We start from the raw sequence: 13888 nt of genomic DNA, 5'->3' as shown, positions 1-13888 counted from the left end.
ATAGTTCAAAGAAGAAATCAAAGGAGAATTAGAGAAAAAATAAAAACAAAACATATATTTTACAGAAAATCTGTAGCACTAAATGTCTCTATATTAGAAAAGAATGTTCTCAAATCAATGACCTCAGCTTCCACCTGAAGCAACTAAAACATGAAGAGTAAACTAAATCCAAAATAAGCATAAGAAAACAAACAATGAAGACCAAAATGAATTATCAATGACATACAAAACAATAAAACAGCTGAGAAAATCTACAAAACCAAAAGCTTGTTTTTTGTAATCAACAGGCTTGCTAAGCCTCTAGGAAGACTGATTAGGGAGGGGGGAAAAAAGACACACGTTACCAGTATCAGGATGAGAGAGCTAACATCACTACAGATTCTACAGCAAAGGAAATTAAGGGAGTATTAGAAGCAACTTTATGTCAGTACAAGTGACAAGTTAGATGAAATGAACACATTCCTTGAATTAGATAACTTGAATAGTTCTCTTATCTATTAATGATATTGAAATTATAGTTAAAAACCTTCCCACAAGGAAAATGCCTGACCCTGATAATTTGATTGATGAATTTTATCAAGAATGTATGGAAGAAAGAATAAAAATTCGACACAAACTTCAAAAACCAAAAAGGCAGGTTCTTTCACATGCATGGCAATAACTTATGAGAAAGATACTTTAAGTTTTGTTTGATGACAAAAAGAAGTTGAATACAAAATCATTATAAATAGTATTTGGAATTATTATTCTCTTAAGAACTTACTTTAGCTCCGTGTTTTTCAATATAGGCATTAAGTTTTCCAGCTTTATAAAATGTTATCTACAACAACAAAACAACAAAAATCCACATTTATAAAAATTACTTAAATATACTATTAATTAAAGAAATACAAAAAGAATTTAAACATTATACAGCAGAGGACACATCATCAGGCCATCATCCTAACAGTTCCTATGTGTTGGAGAAGCAAGTGATAATCATTCTCTCCCTAAAACAGAATCTGTAGGTACATTCTCAAAGTTAAGAAAGCCTTTTTGGGAGTGATACAAACCTAGAAAAGGAAAAGGCTAATACATTTCTATAATATTTAACATCTCTCTTAATACACAGTAAATTTCTAGGCATGAATAAAGAAAATGGACACAACTGTAAGAGCAAGAGAAAGTTCAAAAGGCCAAAGTGCTTTAACTAACCAATGAAAGAGACAGAAATTCAAAGAAGATACTATTTTTAACCTAACAGATTGGCAGATATGTAAAGGCTGCTAATATCTAGTGTTTATGAGGATATGGAAATATAGGTTCTCTCAATATACTCTTTATGAAAATGCCATCCAGCACAAGCTTTTCAGAGAGTAATTTAGCATTATCTAGATTATAGTATAAAATGTATAAATGTATATAGTATAAAATGCACTGCAATCCCTCTTCTAGGAATTTGACCCATAGAAACTTCCAGACCAATAAAAATGATATAATTTCAATGATGCTTTCTGAAGCGCTATAGTAGTACAACTAGAAATTCAGATGTGCATTAGAAAATATTAAATTATTATACACCATAAAATTATACACAATAAAATATTTCACAGCCTCAACCATGAACCAGAATAACATCCAGGAGAGGCTGTTCAAGGGGAAATGGATGGCAAGTTTAAAATAGTATGTGTAATAATTCCATTTTCTACTTTAAGTATAAAAAAAACTATGTAATATCTTTGTAAGAAAGCAAAACATATTTTTATATGCCTGCTTTCCTCTTAGTATTCTTGCCAAGATTAGGGTATTTGAATTTATGAGAACTCTGAAACAATGTCCTCCTTGTTCCATAAAGATTTTCAGGTAGAAAAGAACACAAATAAGAGTTATTAGTGTTTACTTGTCTACAAACAGCTTATCCTTCTTAAAAATGATATCAAGAATGAAAAGATAAGATGAATATATAACCATATAACATAGAAGAAAAAATAAAGGAAATTATTATTCTCGTAAGAACTTACTTTAGCTTAAGTTTCTTCTATGTTACTTTATTGATAGCTTATTAATATTAATAAATGTTCATTTCACTGGATTCTGAGGAATTGAAATCTGAGAGTAAGAGGATCTTTTCTCAAAGATTTTTGACAAAAATCACAGAATAACATAATTTTTATAAAGATTTTTGGCATTTCATTATCATTCCCAGTAACATACAGCACTGGGAAAATTCATTCTAATTTTATTAAGTGTAAAAAAAAATTTTAAATACAGTTTCCAAATTAAAAACACTGTCGATCTAAGTCCTTTAAAAACAATTGGACATATGTTGGAATGGGAAACTTCTTCCTTTACTTTAATGGAATTCTAAGGAAAAAAATATAAGAAAAATATTAAGCCCATGCTATTTTCAAAAAATTATGCTATATTATTTTACTCATTAATAGTCTTTATCTTAGTATTTATGACAGAAAAAAAATATTAAATTAGAACCATGAAAATGAATTTTAAATATCAGGTATATCAAAGTTAAAGTCTATAATTGATTCACTCAAACTATAATACAGGTAATTTGGCTTCATAAACCACATTCAATTTGAGCTATGATTAATTCTCTTATCAATATTGCTCCCAATAATTAGTAATAACACTTCATAAAATTTTAAAATACTAACCGCCATCACTACCCAAATTTGGTTTAATATTCCAGGCACAGGTGATGCAAGAATATCTTGGTGCAAAAACAGCAATTGCCTGTGGAGATGAAATGTATTAATTGTAAAGTGGATTTGCCCACTGTCTGGTTTCACTTTATCAGAATATTTAGAAAATTGCTTAGTTCTATTCAAAAGTTTACATTTCTTCTAGGGAAGGACTGTGTTACAGACTTCTGGATCTCTCCCCACACTTAACATGGTAACTTGAATATTTAGGTATTCATCCAGGATTTAAGAATGTTAGGTTCCAAATATTGATACTAATATGAAAACATGTCCCTGCATCTGAGTTTCCCAATCTCTTTCATCTGTGAACTTAGATTCCTCATTTAAAACTCCGTTTCTGTCCAAGTATAGATTTGAAGATGTCTAAACATTGTTAAGAATCCAGCTCTTTTAACTTCTGTTTCTTCTGTTTTCCTTTTTTTAAGTGGTGATCAGGAGGCATTAGAGACAAGACTATAAGGATTCATCTATCAGTGAAGTTACCAAATACTTCACCGTTGCAACTATCGACTGGATGCTTTTCCTTTAAAAAGAAAACGTTTTCCAAGCCAAAATGAAGAGGGTGGTTGTTTCAGTTTAGCATTCAACAGCCAAATGAACTCATAACAAAAATCATCACAACTCAAATTACCATCAATTTTGTTTCAAAGATCAAGGAAAAGGTGGAGAAAACACAAAAGGGACTAGAAACGAAGAATGAAAAATTTCAAAATTCATCATCAGGAAAACAAACTTTAAAAGACATGAGTGTGTGTGGGGGGAGGGGGGAGGGGTTTCCTCAAAAAGTAAGATGGGCCAACCTGTTTGTCCTCAGAACGCGGGTGCAGAACCAAGTGCGGCAAGCACTTGAATTTGCAGTGCCTGCCTTTGTCTCACATGTGAAGTCTCCTCTCAATCTGTTCCAGCCTCTTTGTCAGCTACTGGGACTGAGTCAAGACGTCCCACTCTGTGGGCATGGTTTGAGAGTAAACAGCAGAAAATCTCAGGTTTCCCACTATTTGTTTCCAAAAGGAGTCACAGGTAAATGTTCAATAGGTTTCAAACTACACCTTAGCAGGAAGGGTACAGGCTCCTGGATGCACTTGAGTGGGAGAATATACAAAGGGAAGAAGGAAAGTTTTGTAATTAAGAACAAAATGGGAGGACAACTCGCGAGTGTCTTTATTTCTGGCTCCTAGCAATATTGTTTGCTCCTCTCCAAGAAAGGCAGCTACAGATGTGATCTTGTCACGCTTTCTAAGAGTCCTTCTTTGAGTGCCTCAAACAAGTTAGGGGACTAATACACGCTGGGTCCTCAACAATCATGGAGTTATACTTTAGGCTTCAACCAAGCTGTTTTTCAGACTACCTTGGGTCAGATATTTCAAGATAGTTCTTGGAGAAACAGTCTTCAGAAGTGATCTTATGCTGACCCGAAAATTAAGAGAAACGGTCATCTGGGGCGCCTGGGTGGCGCAGTCGGTTAAGCGTCCGACTTCAGCCAGGTCACGATCTCGCGGTCCGTGAGTTCGAGCCCCGCGTCAGGCTCTGGGCTGATGGCTCGGAGCCTGGAGCCTGTTTCCGATTCTGAGTCTCCCTCTCTCTCTGCCCCTCCCCCGTTCATGCTCTGTCTCTCTCTGTCCCAAAAATAAATTAAAAACGTTGAAAAAAAAATTTAAAAAAAAAGAAACTGTCATCTGAGCTGTTTACAGTATCTCCTAAAGTGTCCATAAACAGTAGGTACTCAATAAATATTTATTAATTTCTATCTCTAAGTTTTGGGGAGTCTGATCTAATTCATCAATGTCCGTAAAAAATTTAAATTAAAAACATCACACAAGAAGTCACAAATACAAAAACTCAATAGTGTGATATTCCATCTCAAGTATTTTAAGTCCTTCCCCAAATGTAATCCGATATACCTGGTCGGAAGAAAACTGAACTCCTTTATTTAAAACTATATACACAGATGGAGCAGAAGAGTAGTTTGCTTTAAAGGAGATACTTCTAAAACAGCGCGTAGACGTCTCAAAAAATTTAGAAAGCCTCAGTCATAAAGTGTACTTTTTACCTGCACATCTTCATTTGCGTACTCCTAATCTCAGTATCCGCCACCCCATTACTCAGTATTATCCTGACGGCACAGAGTTTGTGTAAATCTGGAGATGTGATGAAGAACAATGACTGCTGCCTCGAATCATTCATATTTTCCTGTTGACTGAATGTCTCAGCTACCAGGCCTTTAAAGATAAACAACAATAAAGCGGTAATAAATTCTCTTACCAATACGGATTTAATACCAACCCACCACAGAACATTTGATATTGTGTCGGAATAAGTCAGTAAAAACAAATGAGCAGACTTCAGCATTTAAATATCACTAACATTTTAAGAATTTTTTACCTGCTAGAACTTTTTGGTACAAGTTTTATTAAGATATAGTGCAAATAACCTCCAACGCACCTATTTATATTATACAATTCAATGGTTTTTACTATGTTTGCCGTTATGCAACCATCACCGTACACATTAGAAAATTTTCATCATTTCAAAAAGATAGTCTAGAATTTTAAGCCCGAAGTTTTATATCCTAAACAATTTGAATATAATAATACAAAAACCAGCTATTTAAATGCCTCCTCTAATCTAGGTACTAGATCTATTTCTATCACATTGTCTTTAATAAACTTCTCTAATGTTCCTATTTTTTTTTAACATTTGAGAGAGAGAGAGAGAGAGAGAGAGAGAATATGACAGGTGAGGGGCAGGGAGAGAGGGAGGCACAGAATCCAAGGCAGGCTCCAGGCTCCGAGCTGTCAGCACACAGCCTGATGCGGGGCTCGAACTCACGAGCCGTGAGACCATGACCTGAGCCGAAGTCAGATGCTGAACCGACTGAGCCACCCAGGCGCCCCTGTGTTGTGCATATTTTAAAGAAGTCCAGTCAAAGACACAGGCGAAAGTTTGTGATTCGCTACTTTTATTTCTAAAACACATTTCCCACGAAAATGACTTTGTCGTTCTTCCTTTAAATATCTTCTGGCAGATGGGGCGCCTGGGTGGCTCAGTTAAGCCTCTGACTCTTGGGTTCCACTCAGGTCACGATCTCCGGGTTTCTGAGTTCCACGGGGCTCTTTGCTGTCAGCCCGTGGGCTTCAGATCCTCTGTCCCCATCTCTCCGCCCCTCGAGCAGTCCCCCTCCTCTTCCGCCTGTCTTCCAAGACTAGCCAGAAAAAAGCACGCAGACCGCACTGCTCTGTTCAGGAGCGCGCAGAAATCTGGTTTTCGAGTTCGCGACCAGGACAAGTCGCAGATAGAGAGCGTCTTCTCTTTTCCCCCGGATACCCTGCCGCCGGCGCTCACGTGTTGTTCGGGAACCGGGGTTCCACACTGCCCTCCTGCTGCTCGGGGCGATCACCCAGCAGCAGGGGCCCGCAGGGGCCCGCCCTCGACGGCTCGCAGAGCCCACTGGCAAGCAAGCCTGGCCCCGGGGCCGGGGTCTGAGCAGCCCTCGGCCTGTGGGGCCCGCGGGCCAAACTGCGGCCCGGAGGCTAGAGGACCGCGGTGGAAACATGGCCAAGGCCTTCATTCGGCTGAAATCCAGGGTGTAAGCGCCGACCCTGTGACTAACGCGTCAAAAAAGGTGCCCTGAAGATGGGAACCTGGGGCCCGTCCTCCCCCCGCCACCTCCGCCATCACCACTGGCCCACAAGGTCGGCTCGCGGCTCGCTCTGCTCCGGGCGCTGGCACGGGGTCCCCCCTCCCCCCCCGCCGCCGCGGATCGCTTCCTGGAGGGGAACCACGTCCGGGCGCACGTTTGTAAAACGCGTGGAAGCCACGGCCTCCCGAGGGAGAAGCACGAGCCTTCTCCCTTCTCGCGGGAGGGGAGACGGCAGGGCCTGCAGCGGCCTCCCCGCTCCCTGCCCGGCTCCCTCACCCCGATGTCTCCCGGTCGGCCCGGGTTCGCCTTCGAGGGCCGTTCGCCTCACGGCCTCAGGGCCCGCGCTCCTCGGCCGCCTCTCCCGCGCTCCCCTCTCCGCCCTCCCAGCGTGCCCCGCGCACCACACGCTCCCGGCGTGCCCCGAGCGTCCCGGCCTGCCGCGTGTCACGTGCGCAGCCCGCCCCACGTATCGGGTGCTCCCGGCGTGCCCCGGGCGCCCAGCGTTTCCCGCCTACGTTGCCGACGCCGGCGCCCGCCCGGCGTCCCGGCCGGTCCGGGAGGGAAGGGCCGGGGTTGACGTCCGCGGGGCTCAGGCGCGAGGCCCGGCGGCCCCGGAGGAAGCGCACGGCCGTGTGGGCGGAGTGCGGCCGCGGGGGAGCCGCAGGCGCCGACGCCGCGCGGGCCGCTTTCCCGGCCGGCCGTCACAGAGGCAAGCGAGCCTTTTGCGTCGCCCGCAAGGCCCGCGGCGGACGCGTCGGCCCTGGCCGGAACGTTCTGCCGCGTGCCGCGGAGGGGCGGCAGGGCGCAGGCGCCTTAGGCGAGCCTCCCGTCCGTTTGACAGGTATTTATTAAGCGCCTGCTGTGTGCCCGGAGCTTTTCCAGGAGTTAGCGACGGGGCGTTATGGACCTCACACGTTGCTTGCGCCTCACAAGTTCCTGTTCCTCGAGGAACAGGAAATGGGATAAAGGAGCAACATACGAGGATGGGAGATGGTGCCAGGCGCATGGGAGGAACATAACGCGGGCCGGGAAGACGGAGTGTGGGGAGAGGCGGTGACAGAGGCCAGCAGGCCTCGTGGAGCAAGCGGCACGGGAGTAAGACATGAAGGCGGTGGGAGTGGGTGGCCACTCGGATGTTAGGGGACAAGGTTGCGGGGGAGAGGAGAGCGAGGGCAAGGGCCTGAGGCAGGAGGTGACCAGGGGCGCAGTGGGTCCGGAGAGGTTGAAGCCGAAGCCGAAGCCGGACAGAGGGCATCAGGCCCAAGCTGTGCATGTTGCAATAGGCGCACCGGGCTGCTGTGCTCAGAGGGGGCTGCTGGGGACACAGGGACAGGGAGGAGAGTGGTCAGGAGGCAATGGCAGGAATCCGGGAGAGAGAGGCGATGTGCTAGGTTCAGGAGAGGGGCGACGAGGTTGGATTGGGCTGTGAAGCTACTTGAAGTTGTACCTAATTCTTTTTGGGGTTTTTTAGGTTGATCTGGAGAGACAGAGACAGAATCGGCCGGGGGGGAGGGGCAGGGACAGAGAGGGAAAGAATCCTGGCAGGATCCAAACTGTCAGTGCGCAGGGCCTGATGCGGGGCTTGAGCTCAACGAACGCTGAGATCATGACCTGGGTGGGAATCAAGGGTCCAACACGTAACCGACTGAGCCATCCAGGCGCCCCAAGATACTTGAAGTTTAATACATTTTGGACATGGTATGATGTGGGGTCTGAGAGAGAGGAGTCAAGCTTAACTCCAAGGTTTTTGTACTAATGACTTGGGAGGATAGGGTTGCCATCATCTGAGAGGGGGATGACCGTGGGAGGAGCAAGTTTGGGGATGAAGATCAAGAGGAGTTCCGTTCTGGACATGTTGACCTTGAGAAGTGAAGAGGAGGAGGTCTGGGGAAAGATGTGTGTGTAATAGATGGTATTTAAAACCCCGAGGGCCGCCTGGGGGGCTCGGTCGGTTAAGCCTCCAGATTCGGCTCAGGTCATGATCTCACAGCTCCTGAGTTCAAGCCCCGCGTCGGGCTCTGTGCTGACAGCTCAGAGCCTGGAGCCTGCTTCCGATTCTGTGTCTGTGTCTCTCTCTGCCCCTCCCCTGCTCACGCTCTGTCTCTTTCTCTCTCAAAAATCAGCATTAAAAAAAAGCTAATCTTAAAAAAATAAAATAAATAGAGCCACAAGACCAGATCACCGAGAGAGTGTAGGAAGAAAAGAAGCCCTTACACTGAATCCTGGCAGACTCCAATATAAGTTCCTGGAGAAGAGGAGGAACCTCCTGTGTGGAATGCCAGGATATTTTGTATTAAGCAAAGAGCCATGTTTCAACCTCACATCTTACCAGCTTCCGGAAGTTCTATCGTGAAAGGATGAGATTTCGTTTCGTGATTGATGTTTGATCTATTGGAATCATTACTTATTTTGTATTTGTAAAATAAACTTTGGCAAAGAGGAGTCCTTTTAGGTATATTCCTAACTCAGTAAGAAAGTGCTCAATACTTAATTGTTTGGTTACTTATAACCAGCTGGGAGATCATAGTAAGTAATTAATTATCACGAGATTGATGAGCAAAATCAGCGCCCTATGACAAATGTAGTTTGCAACATTAAGTGAACAAAATAAAATCTTCTGAAACAAACATTCCAACAAATAAACTTTTTGTCCTAAACTTTTATACTCTGGTTTTATGTCAGCAATCATTGGAATTATTAAACCGCTGAAGATTACGGAAAAGCTCTTTATCCTACCTGGGATATACACATAGGGAAAAAAACAACTGCATGAAGACAATGTCAAAAATAAATATAGATTCAGCTTACATCTAACAATAAATGCATATTTCTCCCTGGTCTTTCTTATATATTTAAATAAAGATAAACCTAGTGTTCCTCATTCTGAAAAGCACACCTGTCAACCCTTCCTGTTCTTAATATCTCTGCTATTGAACTTACGGCCTCTGACTTCAACAATTTTAACATGGCAGAATTAAAAATATTTGAAATCACGTAACACCCAAGTACTAAATATCCAGTTCTATTCCATGAAGATGAAATACTGCTTTTTGTGAAAACATGGACAAATCTTTCAAAATGTGAATAAGTCATAAGTAGACAGTTGTATGGTTTTTTTGAAAATGCCCATCCTTGTTTACCCACCAGTCATATCTAAAAATAGAACATTACCTTCATGCATCTCCAACATTCCCCTTCATGCCTTCTCCCAGGCATTTACCCACTTCCTCCAGAAGTAATCACTGTCCCAACTGCGAAAATCGTTAAGCTAATCTTGTTAATTTTGAACATTTCTATTAATGGAAGCATACAACATGAATTCTTTTATGTCTAGATTCGCTCATAAACATGTCCATGAGATCCATATTGTTGAGAGTAGCAGTGTCTTATTTTCATTACTTACATTTCATTTCCATTACATAATGGATAGTGTTCCATTGTGTGTATATATGCTTCATTTTATCCTTTCTGAGGTTAAATGGGCAATTAGATTGCTGCCAGTTTGGGATTATTATGAAGAATGTTGTGAAGAGAATTCTTATTAAGAAAAAAAGTCTGGGGCGCCTGGGTGGCCCAGTCAGGCGTCTGACTTCGGCTCAGGTCATGATCTCATGGTCTGTGGGTTCGAGCCCCACGTCAGACTGTGTGCTGACAGCTCAGAACCTGGAGCCTGCTTCGGATTCTGTGTCTCCCTCTCTCTCTGCCCCTTCCCTGCTCATGTTCTGCCTGTCTCTCTCTCTCTCTCTCAAAAATAAAACATTAAAAAAAAAGAAAAAAAAAAAGTCCTAGAAGGCTACATACATTGTAATCCCATTTTTGTAAAGCTCAGTAGTTCTCCAAGCAAAGCTAAACAATGGGGGCTCCTGGATGACTCAGTCGGTTAAGTGTCTGACTCCAGGTTTTGGCTTAGGTCATGATCTCATGGTTTCATGAGTTCAAACCCCATGTTGGGCTCTGTGTTGGCAGCACAGAGGAGCCAGGTTGGGATTCTCTTTCTCCTTCTTTCTCTGCCCCTCCCCCACTCATGCTATCTCTGTCTCTCTCAAAATAAATAAACTTAAAGCTGAACAATGAATTATTGGTATATGTGCATAACTATTTTTTCTACAAGCAAGGAAATGTTAAACAGAATTCAGGATAATGATTTTTGGATGGCAGAAGGATGGGATATGGGAGGAACTGTAGTCCCCAAGTCAAGTGAAGGGTTCACTGGTGCTCATTTATATTATTAAATTTCAAAACATATATGTACCTCCACTTATACTAAACATTAAATCATAATTTTTAATTAATAAGGCACATAATGTCATAGGACCAACCAGAATTTTTATCCTGGGAAAAACTTTGCTGACAGAATACATTTTGATGACAAGCTTGTGGACAGGCTAATTTACCAGGTATACGAGTTACTTATGTTTCTGTTTATCACTCACAGGCATTCCAGATGGGAAAGAATCCTCAAAGATTCCACCTCCAGCTTGACTGCATGTATCTCTTTTATGACGATTAAGGTTGTTGCATTGTATTAAATCATGTTTAAATTGTCTGGACATACAAAAATTAGGCCATTTTTTTTGGTAAGCTAGTACCACATGAAAATAAAGCCATTTATTTTTTAAAAAACAATTTTTTAATGTTTATTTTTGAGAGAGAGAATATGTGAGCAGAGGAGGAGCAGAGAGAGAGGGAGACACAGAATCCAAAGAAGGCACCAGGCTCTGAACTGTCAGCACAGAGCCCAATGCAGGGCTCAAACTCACAAACTGTGAGATCATGACCTGAGCCAAAGTTAGACGCCCAACTAACTTAGCCACCCAGGCACCCCAGAAAATGAAGTCATTTCTAAGAAAGATTACATGAGGAAGAGTCAGGTCTTTAGTCAGGAAGCTGGCATATGATGATAAGCCCCAGGTGGGGGTTGAGGCTGTGTTTACCATGCACCTTTGCCTGGAATTTGAAGAGTTTGGATGTCTAAGATTGTATTTATGGGTAGAGCATAATCAGCTGTCCTCAAATATATGGAGGGAGCCTGGGACTTACTGGGTGTGCACCTCATAATCACTTAAGGAGATTTGAGAATTTGACGAACTTATTGATAACATTGCTGCTTCATTTATTAAAGATGAATAGACTATATCAGGCTCTAGGATCATAGTACATGGTGGTAAATTATGTTTTTGCTTCCTTTAGCAAAGTTCATTTGAATATTCTGGCCCTGCTATAAGAAAGCAAAGAGAGAGCTATTTATCCATATTTCTGCCAGAGTGCCGAGGAAGAGAGTAGGGTGATGGCAGGTGGCAGGGAGTGATACAGTAATCAGTGATAGAATCAGGAAAAGAAGGATACCTAGAGACTAATCTTTACTTCCTTCTAGCATCAACCTTACAGGTCCTAAATGATATTTTTGTTCGGGTAGGGAACTTTCTGACATGGGGATTCCAGCTTGCAAGAACTCCATTGCCCTCTTCATCATTCACATTACTTGTACACTTATGCGGATGCATTGAGCACTTTGGGTAGGTCCTATATGTGCACATTTTTCATTTTAACTGTTATCATGCTGCTGCAGCAATTTTAGACTCTCTCTGTTTCCTAGGCTGGGAAAGAAAGAAAACAATTTTACCTTTAGTAGATGTCTCAGGAAAAGCTAGAAAACTTGGCTAGTTCTCTTGCTAGTGACAGATAAATAAATTAGTTCACGTTTTTCTGTATGGTTGTAATAAAAGTATATTTCCAGGTTCTTACATGCCATCTTCTATATCACATTTGTACCTATGTTCATTCAAAAATGCTTATGGAGCACATACTAAGTGCTAGGCCCTGTGCTGGAGACATAGCTATGACCAAACTGTACCTTCCCTCAAGGAACTCTGGGCCCAGTGAGAAAGACAGACCCGTAGAATGACGACTTAGTGAGTGTGTGATAGAGATGATCAGAGAATCAAGGAATACTGAGAGGGCACTAGTGGGAGGGAAAGTGTGATCAGCACATGCCTCCTCCATTGGTGACCCCTAGGCTGAATCAGAAAGGGTCCTGAGTCCTAGACCAAGAAAAAGGAGTTGGGAGGAAGGAGTAAGAACGATACTCTGGTAGAGAAGGGGGCTTGAGCAAGGGTATGGAAGTGAGGAAAGGATGCTCTAGCTCCAGGGATCTAAAAATAGCTCACTGTTGCTAGGCTGTAGGCTTGGGATGGAAATGGCAAATGATAAAGCTGGAGAGAGGAAGATTTTGGATGCTCTGGTAAGGAATTGGAACTTTAGTTATTGGAAGACATTGGAAAGTCTTAGGCAAGAAGTGATGTGATCAGATTTTAATTTTAGACTCACTGTTCTATGGAATATGAGACTGAGGAATTGGAGACTAGAAGGAAGAAGAACCTGTTGAGATATTGTAAGCAGGTAGTAGGCAACTAATCATGAAAGGCAGATCTGGCAAAATGGTACTAGGAATAAAAGAGAAGAGCACTCATTAGATGTTTATGAGGAAAAATCTCTGGGATGCAGTGATAGAATCAATTTTGAGGATGACCTGGATGATTCACAAGCTTCTGACTTAGGAACACCAGCAACTGAATTTCATAGAACTGTCTGGAACCCTAAACCCTTTACAAAGTTAAATAGGATATCTGGAATTTTCCTTATCTATACCATCTTACTCTTGTTCTATTTACTTGTGGTAGAGACAAAAAGAGATTTTTAAAAATAAGTTTAATATTGCAGCCATGTTCTACAATCAAATATTTACTCTCATTATTTGCCTACTCCTAAAGATGTATTTATAAGGAAAATGTGCCTAAGAATGTATTTACAATAAGATAACCTGCATATAATTAACTTGTCATTGTTTGAAGTCGGTGAGGAAAATTGCCCTACCTGTGCAATGAACTTCAGACATTTGTATGAGATTTGTGGTCAGATAATACCCATTGCTCTCTACTTTTCATTTCTGCTGCTGCAGTCCAATTGATCAGAGATTCTCAATTGACATTTGGTATTATAAATATACATGGATAAAAACAACTTCAGTCATAGGTGCTTTATTTGAAAGTGAATAAAAATATACAAAATTTAGAAAATTTTAGATATTATTGTTAATAGATAGGAAATTATTGAGGGATCAACCAAATAGTCTATACATATTAGAGATTTAGATATTTTTGAAGGAAAAAGTTAACGTATGCTAATATAGTACTTAAAAGACCTGGATAGTTTTCTGGACAAACAGAAAGAAAAACTAAAGGAATTTGTGACCACTAAACCAGCCTTACAAGAAATATTAAAGGGGACTCTTTGGGGAAAAAAGGACCAAAAACAACAAAAACTAGAAAGTAACAGAGAACATCACCAGAAACACCAACTTTACACAAGGCACTATGTTAATATCTATCAATAATCACTCTGAATGTAAATGGAATAAATGCTCCAATCAAAAGACATAGGGTATCAGAATGGATAACAAAAACAAGACCCATCTATATGCTACCCAGAAGATACTCATTTTAGACCTAGAGACACCCACAGATTGAAAGTGAAGGGATGGAGAACCATC

General features: G+C 41.7%; 1 protein-coding gene across 8 annotated transcripts in view; it reads right to left on the bottom strand.

Annotated features, from left to right (window-relative positions):
* Positions 1–6881, bottom strand: part of CD3H18orf63 (chromosome D3 C18orf63 homolog) — a 37734-nt gene extending 30853 nt beyond the window's left edge. For 6 of the 8 annotated variants that reach the window (XR_006195331.1, XM_042910854.1, XM_042910855.1 and 3 more), the window contains exons 1-4: positions 6616–6706; positions 4750–4918; positions 2652–2730; positions 764–820 (exon numbers count right to left, since the gene is read on the bottom strand). Coding sequence is in view for 7 of the 8 variants with exons in the window: in XM_042910854.1 (XP_042766788.1) it covers positions 764–820; positions 2652–2730; positions 4750–4883 (270 nt within the window). In the remaining variant the exon portion in view is untranslated. Of the gene's footprint in view, positions 1–763; positions 821–2651; positions 2731–4749; positions 4919–6615; positions 6707–6740; positions 6822–6854 lie in introns of those variants that run through there. The other 2 variants (XM_042910856.1, XM_042910857.1) reach the window with 2 other exon arrangements.
* Between the last annotated feature and the right edge of the window lie 7007 nt (positions 6882–13888).

Source organism: Panthera leo, chromosome D3 (genome assembly GCF_018350215.1).
Source record: "Panthera leo isolate Ple1 chromosome D3, P.leo_Ple1_pat1.1, whole genome shotgun sequence".
Classification (NCBI taxonomy): Eukaryota; Metazoa; Chordata; class Mammalia; order Carnivora; family Felidae; genus Panthera; species Panthera leo.
Note: the sequence above shows the minus strand (reverse complement) of the source record. Positions and strands in the feature narration are given on the sequence as shown.